Source organism: Nymphaea colorata, chromosome 5, assembly GCF_008831285.2.
Source record: "Nymphaea colorata isolate Beijing-Zhang1983 chromosome 5, ASM883128v2, whole genome shotgun sequence".
Classification (NCBI taxonomy): domain Eukaryota; kingdom Viridiplantae; phylum Streptophyta; class Magnoliopsida; order Nymphaeales; family Nymphaeaceae; genus Nymphaea; species Nymphaea colorata.
Window position 1 is genome coordinate 11,034,919 of NC_045142.1, and position 23,694 is coordinate 11,058,612.

Sequence of the window (23,694 nt, forward strand, 5' to 3'; positions counted from 1 at the left end):
TATGGTTTGGTTCGAAGTTTCTTTCAATGAATTCCTTGATGTTTCGGAGTTCCTTTCTTTGAATTCCTTTCGGTTCTCCATCTTTCTCCTCAGCTCAAGTTTCAATACCATTAGCAGAGGAGCATCAATGAAAATCGAACAAGAAATGTATGATGAGTTGTGCTAAGGAGTGGTTAAACCACATAAATACCCATCTGACATTTTTCAATGCCAATAGTAGTGCTGATGAGAATCAAATAAGAAATGTGGACCAGCCATGCTATCTTTTATTAGAGAGAGAGCCTATAAAATGAGAATGCATGACAAAATTTGGTCGACATGAAGTCTCCTCGTGAAGAGAAAGTGATTAGAAGAAACGGCAAAGTCACTCAACAACAAATGAAGGACGACACCATAATCGAATAGCAAAGTCGACCAAGGCGTGTCACAGAATTCGACGATAAGAAGGTGCTTTTTAAGACTTTGCTGTCATGCTTCTCTCAAATGCATCACCAAGACGATATTAACCACAACCAAAGAGAAAATTCTTCCAAATGCATCACCAAGACTATATGAACCACAACCAAAGCGAGGAAAAAAAAATGCCACAAAGAGAGAGAGAGAGAAAAGGAAGATGAAGTTCTCGTATGGTTAATTGAATATTTTAGAAAACACACTCAAGTTTCCATTAAATAACTTTTCTTTCTTTCAATTACATAGAAAACAAGAAAAGAATCAAAATGTAAGTGAGTCTTTTATTATTTAACCAAATTTTCCGTGTGCTCTCGCAAGAAGTTCATCGTTAATTTGTCTAATCTGTTTGTTGATTTAGACCTTCATCTACTAGTGATAGATATTCTGGAAAAACCCTCCAGAAACGATGCAGGGTTAATATAGTGGGCCTCAAATCATGCCTATATATGACATCCAATTGACTAATGAAGGAAGCTATCAGCCGCTGTTTTATTAAAAAGAGGACAAAGACATGTAGTTTTTTAAAAAATTCAACTGAAAAAATGAGGGCCACTAGTTTGTTATGGGAGGCACCTTATCCCCAAGAGGGCTTGTACTAATATGTAAATAGTGGATAGTAGGAGTGCCTATTTCAAAGCAGCAAAAATGGTCTAAAAGCAATGACTTATCAATTGCTATAGTTTTTAGTGAGACGTGTAAATTAAAAGATACGAGACAACTAATTGGAGGAGATGAAATCCTCCCACCATCCAAACAGAATGAGTTGAGCGCGTCGTTTGGTGCACGCAACAACACAAGTACGCCCCAAAAAAAAAAAAAAAGAGTAGGGAATGGGGACATTTTAGAAATTATTTAATAAAAGTATTTTTTTTAGTCTTTTTGCTTTTTTAGGTTTTTCTCTTCCGTCCCTACAAATTTTTTTCTTATTAACCAGCATCATTAACCATACTCCCACACAAAAAATTTCCTGCACCGTCCAAATGCATTGGCGTGTCACACACACAGCCTGATGCATTACTGCACGTCCCGCTAGTAACTGTATTATTCTTTCGACCCATCTCCCCGATTCCCATCTCAGCTTTAACCTTTCTGCTCGATCCCAGTTGCCTGTTTTTACCAGTCTGGAGTCTGCCGGACTTTTCGTGTTTCTGAAAATGCACCGGTTTCTGCAAGAATCAAACAGTCCAAAGCCAATTCCTTTGGGCCCTCCTCACCTTCAAAAGAATATGAATGCCGTGGGATCGCAAGCCAACAATGAAGTGCTTTGCTCTCGATCGCGGAAGGGAAGCATTAAGAATTTCCTCTTCTGTCGGGCGGCAATGGATCTCAGAGATCGCGTGGTAGGGTGAGGCTGAGATGCTGGCAAGCAAAAGGTTGTCGGCCGTTGGCCCATGGCCGCTGCCTCAGACGGTGCATTATTGAGGTTGGCATTTGAAAGAAAACAATTTAATAGACTTCTCATATCAGATCGAGAAGTCGACGGGCTATTTCTTCAATTTAGTTTCAACAAATGCCATTGCTTGAACCGTTTCTAATCTTCCCAAAATGCATTGATGGAACAACGGCGGACCGAATTAAAGTTTCTAAATTTTGACGGCGAACCGAATTAAAGTTTCTAAATTTTGACATACACCAAAATATCATTTTCTAAGATTTTTATATAAGACGACAAGTAAAATAGTTTAAAATTTAAATGTAATTTTTTTTTTCTTTTTTGAGGTGGAGCGAGAGCCCTCCCCTGGCTCCACTCCTGGATGGAACGACCATTCATGTTTTTCTAGTGTGACAAAATTGAGAGGCAGTTGATTAAGCAGGATCTTAGATATGAGGCTCTGATTCAATAAGTGGGCCGCCATAAATTTGTGGTTCTAAAAACCGTGGATTTGAGAACCTTGCAACGATTGATGACATCAGATTTGAGATTTATGAATTTCATGTGGATCTGATGTGACAAAATATGTACGTAAAATCTCTGGTTCATCAAACAGAGGATTTTAGATAAGACCTAAGATCCATATTTTAAGTCCTTATTTTATCGTTTTGCATTGAGAAATATCTGATTTGATGTTTTGATGGAACGACCATTCAAGTTTTTTAACTTCAGCGTGACAAAAATTGAGGGGTAGTTGGTTAATCAGAAACTTGGATATGAGGCTCACCTTAAATCCATGGTTCTAAAAAGGCTGTGGATTTGAGAACCTTCAGGTGATTGATGACCTCAGATTTGAGAACCTTCATGGATCTCATGTAACATGTTTTTGCAAACCTGGCAGAAGATGTATGGTAAAAAATATATGCTTCATCAAACTAAGTGTTCTAGGTCAGACCTAAGATCTACATTTGAAGTCCTCATTTTATCATTTTGCATTGAGAAAAATCTGATTCTAAATTGAGGGGGGAGGGTTTGATTTTTAAATCCATGGATCTCAAATTCTTAGGATCTTAGAACAGTGGCAATCAAACTCCCCCTTAAGATCAGGGCCTCTAAGTTGAGACCAATGGATTTTAAGAAGCAGGCTTTGCAAATCCATGATGTAATCCTTGTTTCTTTTGAACACAAGATTTTAGATATTTGTTGGAAATCAAGAATAAAAAACTCCTGGAATTTAAGATGTTGGATAAACTTGGATCTAAGACCTGAGAAAATCAATGAAGTGCATATTTGGGAATAAGATGCAGTAAAAATTTTCTTTTAGATCCTAAGTGTTCTAATTTTACAATACTGTTCTCAAGAAAATACAGATGATAGGATCCAATAAAGGGAAGTTGGGGTTTTGTCCTTACTACATGAAAGAAAAAAAAGAAGAAGAAGAAAGGACAGGTTCCTTCTTATAGAAAAAATGTCATTTTCGAAATACTAAAATTCCACAACTTGGTCATGCTGTCTAATTCTTGCAGAATAAAAAGTAGAAAGTTATTTTCAAAAATTGAAAACAAAATGAACATGTTCATCTGGGTCCTATAATGAAAAAGAAGTCAACTAATAATTGGATTATAGTGGTAGGTACTATTATATTATTATTATTTTCAATAATTACAGATAATAAACTACTTTTTTTTGGGTGGGCAGTGGGCACCTATCCAGGCTGCATATTGAAGAGTGGGCCTCTAAACCCCAAGTAAGGAGAGCCTTCACTAAAGCAATCAGCTTCAATGAATCTGAATAAGATCCAACTCTAATTACAATATGCCAAACTCCATCAGCATGCTAACTGCATCTGGTTTTGACTTGAGAATTTCACTTCGGCCTCCGCCTTGGGCTCCAACTTAAATGATTCAACTCAAATTTTATATTAATACCTGGACCTGACCTGAGTCCGAACTGTTTGCGAGTACCTCAGCTGATTGAAAGAGACGGGAAACAACATTATACGTTATTTCCAAGCCCCTCACGTCCATTGCAGTCACAAGGGCAAGAGATGGTTACGTAAACCGGGGCGAACTACGCACATGCCTTGGTTCATGACATGCAGACCTCTGACCCACTTTGAGACGGCCCTGGCTGACTCTTAAGGATAGGTGTCATGCACATAGGCCTCTACATATAACCGCTTTAGCACAAGGGGCATGAATGACTGATGGACGGAGACAGCACTACCTTCCAACCTCCCTTAAAGCGATATTTTCCCCACAAAACGATAACTGATTATGGGCCACTACTTTTGATGATGTGATCCACACCATGTGGACTCATTTGGACCAATTAATTAAGCTGATGATGGCGTTTCTGCATCGCTTTCAAGTTAGGAGCAGGGATTATCAGAAATGAATACAGACAACCGTGTTTTGGTTGAGAAGACAACCCGTATCTCCAAGATTGAAGATGCAGATTTTTCAGTAATGGTCTTTATGCACTTAGAAAACACTGTTAAACAATGAGAATGATTCTTGTGAAGGATGATGGGAAGGAAACATTTATTGTGGGGTCAATTCTATGTGGAATGATATGTTTTGGATGTGATGATGGAAAATAATCAGAGGTGGGCTATATATATATATATATATATATATATATATATATATATATTTGTTTCTTACTCAAAGGAACCATACCTGAATCAAGAGATTTTGTTGCTTGCCTGGTGGGGTAAAACCTCGAAGCTAGATGATTATTTGTCATTTGCCAACATAATTGACATTTTGGAAAGAAAATTTCACTTAAACACTCTTTGGATGGTGGTGTTGAATTACTTTGGGGCTGTTTGATGAATTGGAATTTTGATTCAAGAATGAAAATTCCAGAATCATAATTCCTCTTCAAACTGTCATAAAATCAAAATTGTAGGTTTTAGTTTACTTCCCAAACAAAATACCTCATTTGTTTAATAATTCCAATTTCCTAAAAATTGAGCATTTTGATTCTGAAATTCCGTGATTCCGAGTATATCAAACACCCCCTTAATGTATGTGTGAACACTAATTTGTTGATATTGTATATTATGTTCTATGAGTATATGTCCAGTTAATGTATATTTGATTATTAATTTCACACACACACACACACAGATTTCTTTAACATGAAGAGTCTGATTGTGTTAACCTTCTGGTAAGATATGATGTTCTTTTTTCACAGATTGGGTATAACTATGGCCACATCCTTCCAGTAAACATTGCAAAATACAACTTTTGTTCCACCTCAAAATTGAAATACAAAATATATAACCATATAGAGTTGCATTCGACAAGAAAAACCCATCTCAAATTGGAGTGCAATTGCTAGTTAATCACAAGTTATATCATTTTTCTTAGTAAGATAACTTAGATTCCAATTTGAAGTAGTCACCTGATTGAGTCTAAACCACTGACTTGCCTACTCAACATCATCATCAACGTACACAAAACACAAAGATATGCATAGCTTGAATCTTTTCTTAGCAAGCAAGATCAAGTGGGCAGTACCAGAAAGCAACACAATGAGGAAATTCGTCTCTTCTAAATTCACTTCCACCTCACAAGCAAATGACACTGTCATCCCTTACATTGTTGTGATTAACAACTCCGTTCGAAATTATTTTTACTTTAAATAAAAGAAAAATGTTCGTCTTCCTCTGGCATGGTTTGTAGTTTACCAATTTTAATTAATGAAATAACAAAATGGTTTTTTCCATGTGATAAAGCATCTTAACATGTCACCTCATTCACTTGGTTCCTTCTTAGTTTATTTTGTTGAAAGAAAAGTAATTTCACTTATAAAATGTTAACTCAACAAATTACTCTTGAACATTTAATTAAGCCTAACATGATATATTGAGAAAAAAAAGTTATATACATAGACTGTAGCATCTATGTAGCTAAGCCTGCACATCATAATATAGAAAACCAATCCATCGGATGCTCCCATTTGATAGAGAGTTGATAACTTGGTCCTTTGTACATATATCAAGAACTTGGATACAGTCACCGAATAATATTGTCTGCATGGAGTTGAATAATATTTGTGTATTCCATCATAAGAAATTAATTTGACCTCCTAAATCGAAGTTTCATATATTTATTCATTAGTCGAAATCATTTGGAGTAAATTGATTGACTAATTATTAATTCAACTTACTTCCCTCACATGATTTCCTGATTCATTATGGCATATACCCTCACTTTTTGCCAATCAATAAAAATTAACGTGAAATTAAGTTATTTATCAATCATATTTAGAAATGTCTACATGAGCCTCACGCTTCAAATGAATGAGGGAAACAATAGATATAACCGAACTAAATATAATTTCTTAATATTGATATTGAAATAACATAACAAGCTTAATAATTGATTCATTAGATTAAAGATATATGAGTTGATAAGTTATAATGGAGAAATGATCTATTTGGCACAACAAAAATATTGGTTTTGTCATCATCATCATTTTTTCGGGTGAGCAAGAGGTCCATCCCTGCTGCCTAGAGCAAGGACAGAAGGCCCCCCCATTCCTCCTGCCCGCAGGAGCATAGCGCCCACGAAAGTCAAACTAGAGACTTGCCTTTTTATAGGCACCTAGCCCGACAAGTTAAGCTACGGCCCTTCATCATTTTTAAAGGTCATATATGTAGAAATTTTTGTTACTGCAAGGAATTACAAAGATATCATCTACTTAACAATATATATCTCAGCAACGCATACTATATGGATACATCACAATATCACTTTCTAGATTGAAAAGAGAAGAAAAAAGTAAACTTTTGTTCATATTTAAGTTCCTAGGCAATTATAATTAATGCATACAAAAAACATTTAGCACTTGTCTACTAAGGCATTATAGACTATAAATCCACAACTTAATTGGGTAACTCGAAACAAAAACAAATATAAAATCTCGTCAAAATTTTCACCATTATAGCATTTAACTCTCGCTAGAGCTCACATTGAATGTGCACATTGGGTATATATATCTATCTATATATATATATATATATATATATATATATATATATATATATATATATATATATATATATATATATATATATATATATATATATATGTATGTATATATATATTATGGTTCATTGTTTCTTATATCTTTCTTCCACTCAAGCTTAGTATACTCCCAAGTCCCAAGTAAATTTTAAAGTGGCCTAATTTGTAACGATAAAAAATTTCAGATTTTCCATCGCCATTGAGTCTCAGGTCGTTATTGTTCTGTCGCATTTGTTCCCTTACTAATGATCATGGTTGAAGTTCTTTTGTCTTGCACATTTACTTGAAAGGAGAAAATAGTGTTGGCATTTCAGATATGAAATGCACATAAAAAATGTGGTTACTATATATTTATGAAACTTACAGTCTATCATGTTTCTTGACGCCAAAAGATGGACACCAAGTACAAGAAAGAAATGTATATACGTGCAAATATAGCACTCACTATTTGGAAACTTCAAGTTCCATAATGTACATTAATAGAAGTACTCATTATAGATTTGGCTCCAAAGACAGAAGTCACAACCCAAAATGATCATTCAAATAAAATCATGGCCCATTGCTATGTTTGAAATGAATTACATTCTAAAGTAGATCCTTAAATGAAGCTAGATCATACATGTTTAAGAGCTTTAACAAATCTAGACATTGGTCGAATCTAGTTCTCCAACTAGGCTTGGATTAAAAACAAGTTTGTATTTTCACATGTCTTGTCTTTATCACAAACATTTTTGAATCACATGATTATTTGAACATCAAGGTAAATCTATAATGTCTAAATAAAATTTTAAAACCTCATCTTGCAGATTTAAAACTCAAACAAGACAGGATACACAAAACTAATTTAAACATCTAACGAGTTTAGTTTAGAAGGACAAATCAGAATCCAAAGCGTAGTTGGATCGATAGAATGAATTTAAATTTAAAATGGATTTACATAGTCATAGGAGATTGGATCCAATGGGTAACAACCATAACCAGTAACCAATGGGCTACTAGATATACTTAGCTGCAGGGATTTTACATATGAATATGCAAAAAATTGTGGTGGACTACTATGTAAATAAGGATAATTTATTGGACTATGTGGACAATTGCCATACATGCTCACACGTGTTTCTTCCCTTGACTATAACCGCATTCTATTCAATAGTAATAATATGGCTATAGATGGGCTCAGTCCGGGGAACATCTGCTGGGGGGGTTTCTCCGGAGCTTATTAGAACAAAATAAGTGTTATGTACAGCAAAAATGGGATCATGGCTGAATGCAGCAGGCGACATAAGTCAAATAAATACAAAAAAAAGGGTGGAAATTTGGGCACCACTCGAACAAATCAAGTTGTACTCACCAGCCATACATGTCATGTTCCTTGGGCAGCAGCATAAGTCAAATAAATATAAAAAAATAAGGTGTACCACTTGAACAAACGAAGGTGTACTCACCAACCATACATGTCATGTGCCTTTCATTTCGTTATGCATGTGCATGCAACCATTCTGGGTGGCACTATACATTGTATACACGCTGTCCGTGTGAAAGGTTGTGCTGTGCTTGTCCCTAGTGTGTGTTGATGAAATTTACGTCATCAAGGGGTGTCCTATGAGTTAACTCCTTTAAAAGGTTTATTTATGAGAAACTACTTTCAGCATAAAAGCATAAAACCTCTAACGCTATACCCTTCCGCCTCCAAGATTTTGACTTGCTTCAGGGCCTTAGTGAAATTGCGGTACACCCTTCACCTAGAATGTACCCATATATATAACTTAATCGTTGTATCTTAAATTAGCTTTTGGCAAGTCTGAGGAGATTGTGCAGATGTGTACCAAATCGCTGCACATGCATATGATCATGACTACAACACCACCAGCGTGTTGTACACACTGGTTGAATGTGCTCCCCAATATCATAAAAAGCTGCACCTTGATAATAACATTTGTCCACTTCACACTTTGGCAATGACTGATCCTAAGCCTATTGCACATCTCAGTGTTCTAACTACAAACTGAATAACTTCTCTTCTGGGGTTGGGGGCTCAAGGCAAAACAATAGAAGTCCAAAAAGATCAGTTTCCTAATCGGGGGCGCGGGCAGGTGTAGACACATAGAGCCACAATAAAAGATAAAACTTATTTTCATATTGACACCGTGTGTAATTTTTCTCATTTACATGGTTGATACTACTTAAAATTTAAAATTTACTACTAGTACCTCGTAGCCAGAAATTTCTAGCTCTACTGCTGTTCCTAATGATGATTTTTTCCTTAAAAAATGAAGAATACTGTAAACCACAAAAAAAGCTGCCTAATCAAATTCGAGTCCTTCAAACATTGGATGGACTTAGTTGAGGTGATCATAAAAAATCAGTGCTGATAATACTTTGAAATGTTACCAATGACCAAAGATGTGATCATCGATCTCCCTTGAGACAACAAGCCTTTCCTAAAAGCAATATTATGGACTGGCCATTTGAAGAGAAAGCCCTTGACATTATAAGCTGGTGTTCAGCTATTATTATAAAATTTGTTTAAAAAGGAAGCCCTGTTTGCTACTAAATCTACATCATAAGAAAATACACATGGCAGCTACTTCATTTGATCCATGTAGGTAAGATTTTTTTTTTACAGTGGAAAAATGCCACTAATCTCTTAGTTAATCATTCAATGATAAGGAGGTGGTCTTCACATGTCAGGTATAGAGAATGTTTATAGCCTGGTGGGGGCTTTGGAGTCCATTTTGATCCACCTAGGCTGAATATAATCATTAGCATCTCCACTCTTAGGGGCATTTGTTTAGCACAATGATCCATGGACAAAAAAAGGTCCAACGTGTGTGAATAGGATAAGACAAATGTCCATGGCAACGTCCCACCCTATGTGCTTGCAGCATGGATAAAAAAGGACTAACAAAAAATATTAGTGTTACATAAACATGCCTGATAGTAAAAGTACATTCCATAAAACATCATTCAACAATGAAGATAGCAAGAATCTCACAAAAAACCCTTTTCATATATATCGATAGTAAAAACACATTAATAAAACACCATTCAATAGCAACAAACATTTTCATGAAAGTCAAATATTTATATAACATTCATGATTAATAAACAGAAAAGATGTTTAGAACTTTAACAACCTACAAAAGAGATCAGATAGTCCATAAGCTTAGGGAGAGAGGATAAGAGAATGAGTGTCCCTTTCACAAATGTGAAATCTATCACTAGAAAGTTGCAAAAGGGATTTAATTGCTAGAGTGTGGACCACCTTTCAATAGTGAGGATTTGGTTCCATGCAGCCAACAATCATCTCTATAGAGCCACTACTTTTCGCACCTTGATAATTACCTACGTTTCTTTGTCCAAAGAATCCTAATCCTCTTGCACTATCAACTAGCTGTTGGATTCATTAGTATCAAGTGTTGGCATACCTTACAGTTCCTCATTGAGAGCCAACACCACCGTATGATCATCATTCTCTGTATCCCTCAAACGCTCCCTCCCCATGGACAAGTTTTTTACTTTCCTGTTGTCAAATTAGTTTTCCTTGACTAGGTGGCATTTGTTTAAACACATGACTCTTTTTTACTTCTGCAACTATTTTATCCTTGTCAAGTTTCAACTAGACCTAACTTCTCTTGTCACAAGTAGAATCACTAGGATGCAAAGTGAGAGTTAATTTGTATATGGTGTAGAATTTAAACCATTCTTCATAACTGACTTTCTAGTGCATGAGTTCTCTATCAATCATGCACATATAGTGCCACTACAGATTGTTGGTACTTTATAGTTCCTCATTGAGAGCCAACATCACTGTATGATCATCATTCTTTGTATCCCTCAAATGCTTCCTCCCCATGAACAAGTTTTTTGCTTTCTCGTTGTCAAATTAGTTTTCCTTGACTAGGTGGCATTTGTTTAAACACATGACTCTTTTTTACTTCTGCAAGTTTTTATCTTTGTCAAGATTCAACTAGACCTAACTTCTCTTGTCACAAGTAGAATCACTAGCATCCTCCTATAGCTTTTAGCAAAGTGAGGGTTAATTTGTATATGGTGTAGAATTTAAACCATTCTTCATGACTGACTTTCAAGTGCATGAGTTCTCTACCAATCATGTACATATAATGCCACAACATATTGTTGGTGTATCACAACAATACACTAATTTGGATTCATGGAAACCTTATGTAAAACATTTTCTAGTGGAAAGATCTAGTTTTATGAGCTAGTTGCCAATGCTTGAGAAATAGTAAAAAAAAACTCTTACGTTTCATAGAATTGATGGGAGACCTGACCTACCAAATAAAATTGAGAGCCTAATGGAGTCATCAATGCATAATTTCATACATTAGCAAAAGTCCAAAGGGCAACTTTAAGTAGAGCTAGTGGTAGTCCTCTAGTAGGGGCATGGAAGCTTCGTACCTAGCAACAATGTTGAAATAGACCCTGAGTGCATCCCCTTTAGATGACCTTGAATCTCCCATAGTTGAAATAGACTGAAGAGAACTTCAAAAGTATAAATCTATATTTATCTTACAATGTCATCTATAGAGAAACCAAGAAATATACTAGAAAATATAGAACAACTGCAAAAATCTTTCATTAATGTCATCCATAAAGACTTGCGATGATGGTATAAAAAGAATGATAAGGTAAGTTCCAAAAGGTACAAGAAGATGCATGTGGGGATAATGATAAAACACCACTCATAAAGATACACATTCAGATATTAGATACCTAATTTGGTTGAGCTTACAAACTTGATGAGTTCTATAAAGCCTCATGACTTATGTTGTCAAAATTACTAATGAGCAAGGAGGTAGTCTCATATAAAAAATTATTTAACATTTAAAGCAAATAACTAAAGAGGTGAATGTAGTACATAATTTTTTGTTTTTGGTTAAATAATATGCCCAAGAAGGAAGGAACACACTTTCAATGTTCATCTTCATTAGCAAAAATTCAACAGCACTTCAAGAGTTTCTGACACATTGCCTAACTGCCACAAGTTCAACTGCAAAGCACAACTATGAGATTCGGTAATAAAAAAACTATGAATGAAAAAAAAACAGAAAAATAGTTTTTTATCAAATGGGGACTATAACAACTATAAGAAAGCTCTTAAACCAGAAAACAAAGGGAGGAGTGGATGAGCGGGAGAGATGCAGAGGGGGGAAGTGGAGAGCAAGCAAACCTGTGCTACAGAGGGGACAAAAGCTTAGTGCTACTCCACGAAGGGGATGAAGGGAAGCAAACATGTTCCACTGCTCTACGAAGGGAATGAAGGCTCTGTGCTACATAGAAGAAAAGGTTGTGAGGAAATGATGCATTGGGAGGAGTAGGAGAGATGCGCAAGGGAGATAGTGCTAAACATACCTGAAGCTATTGCCAAAAGGATAAACGGGAGCTGCTGCTGGAAGGCTGAAACCAAGACTTGCCATTGAAAGGCTGAATGGAAGTTCCGCTGCTCCACAAAAGAAACAAAGCCTTTGTGGTGCAGAGGAGCAAAGGGAGGAAACATTAAACAAAGACAAGAATTCTCCCTAACAGATAAAATTTTTGATTTTCTCGCCACCTTTGTCTAGCGCAGATGATTTTAGTGTGGGCGGATATAAATCTGTCCAGTACGGTGTTGAACACACTAGACAAATGCCACCAAGCATCTTTAAATATCCAATGGAGGTGATTAACCCAAAAAGCACATTTCTGATTTCTTCATCATAATTAAGAGTTCTAAGATATATACTTTTAGTAATAATGAGATAAGAACATGCTAAGCACCATTCATCTACCCACTAAAGGCATCAATTTAAAAGAAATTTGCAAAGAACTTTGAACGTTCTTATTGAATGTACCAATTTTTACATGAGTAATGATCATTGTGGAAATATAGTACCTGTCTTTTCTTAAGTTTGATTGAACTTAAAAAATTTTATCCTTCTAAAGCCCTTTGTAAGCCAAGACATAATCAATTTTAATACCAAAAAGAAAATCTACTTGGGAAGCATGATTGAGCTTCTTGAAAAGCATCTATTCCATATTCAGGTACATTCGTTGGCCAGTCCGCCTTAGTAGCCCTTTGAGTAGCGTTCAGCTCTATTTTAGGGGATGAAGTTTTTGAAGAGATATGTGGTATCAGACTTACTTTTATTCCACCAGTAGAGATGCCTTCTGGTCTCTTCTAATTCACTCAAAAGGTAATTCATCTTACAATCCACAAGAAGTTAATTTCAAATACTTATAATCACTTCCGCATAATCTGCCCTTAGGACCACCACATAAAAACTAATTTAATACAATAGCTTAACTTGCACCTACAAAGAGATGCCTTGAGGTCTTCATCACAAACAACTATTGTCAAGATTTTCACATGTATATCTTTCTTGGGTCTTCATCACATGACATAGAATGAGAGTGAGAAGGTTGCTTACCTATACAATCCTCATGCTCTTGCACTATCGACTGGCTGTTGGATTCATTATTACCAAGAGGTGGCATACCTTATAGCTTCTCATTGGGAATCAGCACTACCGCATGATCATTATCTTTTGTATCCATCAAATGCTCCATCCTAAAGAACAACAAGTTTCTTGCTTTCTTGTTGTCCAACTTGTTTTCCTTGACTAGGTGACATTTGTTTGAACTTATGGCTCTTTTACTTCTGCAAGATTTTAAGTTTGCCAAGTTTCAACTAGACCTAACTTCTCTTGTGGCAAGTAGAATCATTACTATCCCCTTATAGTGTTTTAGCAAAGTGAGAGTCAATTTGTATATAGCGTAGAATTTGGACCATTCTTCAAAGCTGACTTATTAGGGCATAAGTTCTATATCACCCATGCACATATAATGCCACTGCAGATTCTATGGTGTATCACAACATCACTTTAATTTGGATTCACAGAAACCTCATACACAACATTGTCTAGTGGAAAGATATACTTTTAGGAGCTAGTTGCCAATGCTTGAGTAGTAGCAGCAAAAACTCTTATTTTCCATACAATTGTTGGGAAACCTGACATGTCAAATAAAATCAAGAGCCTAATGGAGCCATCAATACTAGAGGACTACCATAAGTTCCATACAAACATTAAGAAGTGTCCTTTCTTCATCTCCTTCTGCAAAACATTAGGGGTGGACATAATTATGTTCGAACTCCATATTGCCCTTCAAAGTTCAAACCCCAGGTAATGAAGCATCTGATGGCCAATCAAATGAATTTTCGTCAGTACTAGATCCTCATATTAAGTATAGACCCTGAGTGGTCCTTTGTAGATTTCATCAACAAAAAGGGCATCATGTTCATCTTCCTACATAGCTAAGTGAAGCCAGTCTGTTCTTCTAGGAGCATGACACGGTTGGTTACTCATCAATGGTCGAGCATAGCTCATAGGAGCATGACTTTAGTGACTTGAGTTATAAGATCCAACATCCACGTTGGATGGGTCCTTTGCTGCACCTAACTGACAAGGGCACCAAGATGGCAGACAGAAACCCCTGTTCACACCATTTTTCACCAAAGGTCGGTACCTTGATCTGAAACCCTAATAGAGGCAAAAGCTATTTGCTCTTCAACTTTTAGCCATAGACAACTTCTCTTCAAACTTGGTTCTTGCTTGAACACTTCTTTGCTTTACAAATTTGCTGGAACTTGGGATTACAAAATAACACAGCATGTTAGAAGTCTTTTAAATGCACTTATGTGTCAATATGAACTGATGACACCCTTGAGTATGTTTTGGTTAGTGTGGGGACAAAATTATGCAAACAAAGACGTAAGTAGATATAAAATGCACTTTTCCAATGCACAATTCAATGAAGAATTTTAGGATAGTTGCCTCAAACCTAACAAAAGCACGAAAAAGAAACTGACTTTTTTGAGGTCGTAATAGAATTCACAAACTCGAGAAGCCCTTGTTTTCCACAGATCAGATGCATTTTGAATTTTTTGTCAGAGGAAAAGCCTAACAATATAAGAAACCTTTGAACTTGTCAATGAAGAAAGAGAAAAGAGAGCAATCTCCTAAAGGGGTATCATTTCCATAAACTCTATGCAAATTTTATTATTGATCTGTCCGTACACTAAAAAAGAAATGTTGTATTATTGAAATATTCTTTTCTAGTAAAAAATACAAACAAAATTAAAGATCGGTAAAAAAGATACTTACAAATAGTGAAGAAATGAACCAAGATAATAAAGAGATGAAAAAAAAAAAAGAGAAGACACCACTCAAGCCTTCATGAGTGGGTTAGAAGCAAATATGGTGTATGGTTATAGAGGAGATGGGAAGAGGGCTGCATAGAGAAGCTCGTTCCAAACATCAGGCACGCCTGGAAGGCACCAATGGATGCAATCGGCAAAGGAGGTTGGGGTAAGGAGCTGCTGCGGCGTCAATGGCTCCCATTGCTTCCGGTAGATGGAAGGGTGGCCGTCCTTCCTGTACTCTGAGAGCTGGGTGATGTCGATAATGGCAATGCTTAGCTCAGGTTTGCTCTCTTTGAGTTGGTCTACAGCCTCCTGCACGGCTCTCATCATCGCCCTGTCTGAGCCCCGACCCCAGTACCCTTCTTTGTTGATGGGATCGGTCTGGTTATAACAGTTTCCTTCACTGTCCAAGTCCCACTCTCTGGACCTGTTTCATTAGATTTTTTAGCATGACTCAATAAATTTGCTCTCCTTGGTGCTAATTCAATGAAATTGTACAAAAAAAAAAAGCAATTACACTTAAAAGCCACTCAGAACGCTCTAGTGTGTGTGTTTCTATCAGGGGCAGAGGGAGGGGGGGTTCGCCTATGCCTGGCCCCACCCTAGCTAACTAAAAAAAAAAAATTACATTAAAAATTTGAAATTTTTAGTTGTCTAATGTATTTTTTGTATTCTGATTTAGTTTGGTCCTACCCGAATAAATTTGTTTGACAGTTTGTTCCCCTGAAGAAAATCCTGGTTCCGCCCCTGGTTTCTATGCAAAGATTTTGTAAGCTAGGTAATTTCAAGAAGTTTTAGAGCCTCAAACTTTTGATCTGTACAAAATCCTATCTTCACATCCAAATTAAATAAGCCCATATAAATGGGATTTCTAGGCCTTCTTTTCACCATACAAACCCTATCTGTTTCTGTTAACTTTTTAAAGAAATCTGAAAATTGATTCTCTATAGTGTAACTGCACAGCTTCTATGCAAATGATGTTGCACAGGATCTATTAACGGGTTTGTTCCTTGGCCTCCTTGCTCCTACATAAATAGAGACCAATGTGGGTCTAATTAGTTTCAGAAGAGAGAGTTTCCCTCATTAATCCTATTCAAATTTAAGCTTGCTGCCTAAGAAAATCCTAAAAGATATTACGATCCAAGTGGGAATCTAGAACCAAAGATCAATTCCCAACCAGTTGAGCTGCAAAATGCAAAGAAGCCAATCTGAGGCAGAAGTTGGAGGAGTGATGAGCCCACAATATTATTAATATTTTATATTATAATATGCTATCCGGGAATGAATTTCTATCCATGTTAGCTAGCGGGGGTGGTTTTTCCTCTGGTTGTCCCGCTTCGGCCTCTGACAGCCCGTCCTGTCTCATCTTAAAATGGACCAATGGTGCTTCAATACAAGGACATAGCAGATGAAGAATGAAGCTTACGATTGGTGTGTGGGGGACAAGGTCACAAAGAAGACTTGTGTCTTGACGGGGTCTACATGTAAGTGCAACCATGCTGCCCATGTCTTAAGTGCCATCTTGAAGCTGGTGAGCATTGCTATTTCTTCATATTCCTTCTCCTCGCTCTCAAAGGAACCCCATCTGACATAAAGCAAGAACCCATCTTAGATCACAGAAATACCAAACATAAAAACAGAAACACAAATAAGAAGCAGATAAACAATTTTTCTTCCTAGCAAAATACAAAAGGCAATCATTGAAAGGCTTCCTCAGAGCAATCTTATCTTGCAAACTTTTCTCCATTTTGTGATGATAAGATCCAAGATACAATTTGTATCAAGAGTTTGGTTATATATCATTATTGGAGAATAATGATCAGTTGCTGCTATGAAAGAGAACTAATATGTGCAGTGGCTTGAACTTACATGACCTTCATTTTGGGATCTCTTCTCCACCACAGGTAGGAATTGAAGATCAGGATGTCAGCATTCGTCCAGTGCTGTGCATGTTTCTCTATCGATTCAAGGCGCACAATTCTTTCTGGTAATCGATGGTTTATTGGATCGTCCGAGTTGGACTCAACCAAGAGAGGAGACCAGTGGAATTCAACTGATGCATTATATTCCTGCATGTAGAAATGCATGTAGAATACCAATTAATTATATTCCCTTTGAATGTTCTTCCTGCTTTTATTGTCTTAGGAAGATTACCGATTCAAATGCTTTCTCCACAACAGTGCGTTCGACAACAAGCACAATACAAAAGTCAAAACGGTTTTCCTTTTCACTGCCTGTTTTTGTATGAAAACACTGCCCGCTCATTGCGTGGGAGACCCAGTTTCTTTAGTTATGCGAATCTACACTAGATTTTGCAACGCAGTTCTACACACTATACTCTATACCGGGAAATAAGCTGGGAAAACACGAAACTAAAGGGAAATTAGAGGAAAGCATTAAATTTCTAGAAACTTAAGAGGCATCAGTATTGGTCCAAATTTGGGCTCCCTACTAAAATCCGACCTCATCTATGTACATGAGCCAAATTGTAACAAAGCAAGATAAATCTTTCCAATGATAATATTCCTTATGAAGATAATTAATAAAATAAAAAATATATGTCCTTAATTTAAAAGATAATCCTAAATATAAAAGTTCATCAAGTTCAGTAAAAGTTCCCAAGTCCTGCATCATTTAGTTTAACATCCACTGAGCCGAGTCAGGAGTAAAACCGGGGGGGCTTTGGCCTCCCTTGAATTTTCCAAAAAGAACAAACAAAGAAAGCATTAGTATATAATTTTTTTAAAAGCCGGTTTGGGGGCCATACAATTATTATGAAAGATGACTAACCCGCAATTTAATTTGGTTCTCATCCTATGACACGTTTTCACAGTGAAACCATACATACTACTGTTTGTTTTTTCTTTGGTCCAACAGTAAGTGCAGGGGGTATTTCTCAAAAACTGTTTGCTGAGACAACAACTTCTGCTGCATTTCAATACCGAGAGCAAGTTTTATTTGTTTCTTTTGATTTATTCTGAACTGTTCTTAAAAGTCTCAGAAAGCAATTATTCAAACATCCACCTCATAGGGGTAGGTTCTTCGCAAAACCCCACCTAACTGCCTTGCTGGGATTCTCAACCTAATTAATTTGCAGTCTACCGCTCAACCTGTTCCCAGCATGTCACTCTAACCAAGTTTGACATTTTGACAATTCAAATCTCTCTCTCTCTCTCTCTCTCTCTCACACACACACACACACACACACACATATATATATATATACGATGCTCGATCAAAAAGATCGATATATAAATAATCCGCAGACTCATTTTTGTTCGATCTAACTACCAAGATTCGTAAAACTAAGCCAGCTGTCTTTAGAACCAATTGCAGGACGACTCAAACTGCAACACTAAATATATGTGAGTAGTGTCAGCGATACGTATCATTATGTTTCAACATGAATCACCCTACTTTTCGACCTTACGAATTTTAAAAATACTTGAAATTGATTTTAACATAAGAAATAAAAAACTTAAAAAGAAAACCTGTATATAGGCCGCTGTGCCATAGTGGCAGAGGGCCAAAGAGAGATGTTGACAAGTTGATAAAATGGATCCTACTGCATCGCTTCCAAATAAGGCCTAGATGCAAGTTTAACACCGACAGTGCTCATATATATATATATATATATATATATATATATATATATATATATATACATATACTTGGAATAATACAGTCATTGTCAACTTTATTATCTGGCATCTTTTATCTAATCTTTGACTGAAATACAAGCTGCTGGTTGTTGGGGATGACAGTGAAGAATCCCTTGTGTCACTTCATTCCCAGTTAAACTTATATTGAAATTCCAACAACAAAATCAATACAAGAGTAGTAGTAACCGAACAAGTTCTCAAGTTGGTGAGTCTTGCTAAATCGCTAGACTACTTGATTTAGACTTCTCCATAACCTAAGTTTTGGAGCAACTTCAAGCCTTTATAGCTACGCAATTACTTCGAAAAAATGTCTAGTTCCTTCGTTTGCAGTGGATAAGTCTTTCCCAGCACATAGAGGGGGGCGTTTGATAGCCTACAACTTGAAATCTTAGTCATTTGAAAACTGTGGATTTAAAATCAGACATTCCCTCCTTTAATCTTAAATCCAACCTTTTCTCAATGCAAACAAATAAAATAAAAATTTTAAGTGTGACTTAAAATCCTTAGTTTGAACCATGGACTAATTTACCATGGAGCTTTTGCCACATCAGCAAAAACATGTCATATAAAAAAACATGTCATATCAAATCTGTGGGTTTCAAATTCGAGGTTACCAGATGCTCCCAGTTTTATGTGAAATTAAAGAGCTTTTTCTTCCCCTAGCCATCCTGGCACAGGTTCGACACATTTCCACTTTTAAAACATTTTCCAAGTTCGTCTCTACTTTTTTCTTTAACAGTTCATGAAAACTAGCTACGGATGACGATGGGTCGGGATCTATTAAATCAGATCTAATAAAAAAAACGGTTTCCAAATAGCAGTTAGCTACGAATGTCAATGATTAGGTAAGCCAGACTCAAATAGTTGTCTTTAACAAAAAAAGTTCAGATGAGATCAGTAATCAGTTGTAGATAGAGAACAGGAACTTTTTTTGCCAAATATAATAGATATCCGCTTTTAACATACGTTTAAAAATTGCGATTTTTATAGACATTAGAAGAAAAGAGACCCACTATTCATATTAAACACCCCTCCTAGTCCTTTCCCCTACAATAATACAACTACCCATATTGATGTGATTAACAAGTCGAATATTGGATATGTATTAAGAAATCCAATTAAGAAAATTCAATTGGATTTGATTAACATCCAATTAAGAAGTTGAATTGGATTTGGATCTAAGAAATTACATCTCGTAGCTAGATTTTATTTTTAAATAAATATCTGATGGAATTTGGATTTACGGATTTAGTTTTAAATAAATATCCTACATCTCATATCGATCAATTTTGAAAGTCCGTCCTTACCACATAATAATACAATTTGGATTTAATTTAAAAGTCAGATTTCTGATTCGCTTGTGAATTTAAAACTGGAATTTGGATCTAATTTGGGCTGTGAATTTGGATGCTGATATGGTATAGACTTTTCTTCATCCGTATTTGAAGTAAAAAAATGAGTGCATCTGATTCAAATCCCATTCATTGACATTCTTAGCTGTAGAGGGGGCGCTACCGCAGGAACTATTTAGGTGTCTCCATCGAACAGAACTTTATCAAAGTGTACGCTCTATTATGCTGCAGGGTATTTAGACGTGCAAGGAAAAAGGGGGATAAGACTTACCTTGAATCTGACAGTCGTGAGAGAGCCGCTGAAGATCATAGGGCTCTTAGCAAGGCCTGCCGAAGTCTCCAAGAGACACAGCATTGATATCCACTGTCCCCTATTTAATGAGTCCCCAACGAACGCCAGCCTCTTCCCCTTGATCCTCTCCATCATCCTTGTGCCATTGAACCTGATCTCCCCACATGCACCAATGCAACCAACGCCAGATTAAACAGCTCAGCCAAATCTCATCCCCAACTCAAAACTGTTGAATAATTTATTGCACATGCTTCGGTCATAAAATATTATACCTTCAACCTACTGCTATGATGACGTACTCATTAATCCTCCTTTACAATGTTAATGATTGGACCTGCAGATTCCACTATTTCATATTTAAGTTTTGGCTATTGGTTGAGAGGCCCCCTTTTCCCTTGTTTCCCGAGTTTGAGACTGCTTTGAAACCTAAGTAGGAAGGAAGGCACCCGACAATGGTAGTACAGCGCATCCACTGTTTGCACCCGAGCAGAGTAAGCTCCAATGACAACCGGTCTTTTACCAGTTCGCTAGACTGACCATCTACGGGACTCAGGTTTGTGTTTTGATCATGGGTTGTCTTGAGTGATGCATGAGTGAAGACTGAATTTCTTCAAGAAGTTGGACTTGGGTGTGTCTTTTTTTCCAGTTTATGCCGGAAAAATTACAGTTGAGCTGAGAGACCTAGCCACTTGCCCCCAAAATCACGTTCTCTATATAGGCGATCCATCGTGAGACTTGCATACTGCTTCAAATTACTGTGAAGGGGAAGCAACATAGAGGAATTGCAGTAATGAGCCAAATACATATTCGATTGAGTGAAGACCGAAAGCAAAACAACCTAAAATTTATGCTTATGTCTGTAATAGTCTCTCTGACTGTTTTATATAAAGATTATGGTAGTCTACACCAAGAATTAATCTAAGATGCAGGGAATATGGAAAAGAGAACAGCCGAAGGGATTGTGTATCTTCTACCTGGGAAGGCTGCAGTCATGGGGCTGCCACCTCCAATTTTGGTACCTCAGGTCCTTCCTCCCAAACTTCTCACAGGCCAACTGATCGGACATGAAAGAGCACCTTCTTTCAGGATACAGAGGATAGGATTGATTGTCAAAGACCCATCTGCCGGAGGACGGCTCACATTTCCGGCGTGCTCCAAAGGATCCTTCTCTGGACAATGAACTTTCAGTAACAGCCGCTCCCTGCCTGCAGATGGCGGCAACTATGGCAAGAGCGGAGGCTGCGATGAGGAAGAGCAGCAGAGAATTGAGACCTTTCCTTGCTGCCCATAGCTTGTTGATGCCTAGCAACGGCGACTTCATTGCCAGCCTCTTCCCCATCACCATCACTGGTTGCCTTCACCTTCTCTTCATGCCAGAGGGCATATTCCTATAAGCAAGAGACAACACCTAACAAACCAAACTGAACAAAGATTTTGCAGTCGAAGCCTCCAATTACTTAATACTAAATTGATGACGATCCAGCACTTCAAAGGATGCCTTTAACAATTGGAGCGCAGGGAATATGATGCTGCTGGCATATTTTGAAAAAGAGGGGGGCCTCTTCAGGAATTTGGTGAAGGTTGTTCAAATTTCCTAGTCCAACCAAAGGATGGATATTTTTCAAGAAACTGGGCTATGTCAATTTTCTCTGGCGTGGAAATGATGAAGAATAGCATGCTTCAATTAAAAAACAAGCATGAAAACCATGTTTATTGATAGGTTCATTGGTAAAAAAATATATGGTCATCATTCTCTCTCTCTCTCTCTCGCTTTCTTTCTCTACAGAGACATAATTTAACCTGGGTTAGGTTCACCAAAAAGTTACAACAGTTGGCTAAAGAACATAGAAGAAACAAAACTATTACCCTTTTTGTTTGCCTACTCTACCATGCACAAGTAAATGTTTGGTTGCAGATAAAGCGGGTTTCATCTGATCATTAATGTTAAACATTTATATACTTAAGACTTATAGCAGAAAATTTGAGCAGTTCTTTTGACACCCATCAACTTCCAAGGACAAATTATTTTTGAACTGAAACTTAATTGGTTTCCAGAATAACATTTTTGGACTGTAGCGAGTTCCAGAATAACATTTTTTGGACAAATTCTATGGGTGCTGCTTCTGGATTTTACAACATGTGACTTACTGTTTTTATCACCTTCAAACGCTGCTTTTAGAAGCAAGTGCAATATCTCAGCTACAGGAAAGCTTTAACCAGATTGTGATACCGTGTTCGTGGACCCAGTTGTCAGGCTTTAAAGATTGTATTTCCAAAGCTAATCTGATTACCACAGCCAGTAGTAAAATCCTATTCAAATATTTTCAGATTTGTCTATGGTCAGTGCACATCAAATCATCCTCATAGAAAACCTGTCTTTTGGAAAAAAACTCGCTTTTTTGACAGTAAAAAGAACGCAACAAAGAGAATGTGAAAATTGCATTTTTTGGTATTTTCCGTATCTTGTTTTTTTACATTTCATTTTTAGAATTTCTTCTTAAACTTGTCGAGATCTTTATAAGATTTTCAGTTTTTCCATATTATACTCAAGAAGAATCTCACCATTTAAAACACGTAAAAGATATTTGTGACAATGATATGAACCAAATCATATCTAAAGCCTATTTATCATGGACTGTACATCGATCAATTATTGCTAGATGCATATAAGCACAAGTATGGTCTGCCCTATCAAGTAGCAGTTAGTGCAGCATCTATCCGTATCGTAAGTGGGCGAGTCGTTTCTTAAACGGTACAGAAGATCGGGCTGCACCAACCATATACCGAATCAGGGTGGACTGCCCATTTTCTGAATTTGTAGATAAACTAAATAAAAAACAAGTTCCCAATTGTTTAAATTTTAAAATCCGAAATATTTCAAGATTGGTAGCAGCCTGCCTCATTCCATGATCAAAGTGCTGACACCAGCAGGTAGGTACCAATTCAGCAGCATTTCTTGCTTCCGAAGTGAAGTGTAATCAGCCCGTTGGATTTTATTTTTCTTATCAAGTCCCACCACAATGCCTTTTGTTTGCTTCCTGCAGAGTCAAAGCAGTTTGGTGAAAGGTGATCCATCTGTGCCAGGAATGCCAATGGGTCGGTGGTTGTCCGAAACAATTACCACTTTAAATTATTGGAATGCAAAAGAAAATTATGAAATGATTTGATTTGAAGATGACATCCAATTGGATTCAGACCTGAACTTGGCTTTAGGTATGTGTTCCATCAGAAAATGAATACTTCTTGTCAGGATGCAAGAGGAAGAAATTTGTTTTTGCAGTCTTGGTTTGACTTTCAATACTATTGTTTGTTATACATTTT

General features: G+C 36.8%; 1 protein-coding gene across 1 annotated transcript; it reads right to left on the reverse strand.

Annotated features, from left to right (window-relative positions):
* Positions 1–14,885: 14,885 nt before the first annotated feature.
* LOC116255126 (protein trichome birefringence-like 34) lies at positions 14,886–21,922 on the reverse strand. Its single transcript, XM_031630885.2, has 5 exons — positions 21,348–21,922; positions 20,353–20,524; positions 16,937–17,136; positions 16,494–16,652; positions 14,886–15,494 (listed from the first exon to the last, which is right to left on the reverse strand). Exons 1-5 carry the CDS (start codon positions 21,716–21,718, stop codon positions 15,134–15,136), a joined length of 1,263 nt encoding a protein of 420 aa, XP_031486745.1. The 5' UTR covers positions 21,719–21,922; the 3' UTR covers positions 14,886–15,133.
* Between the last annotated feature and the right edge of the window lie 1,772 nt (positions 21,923–23,694).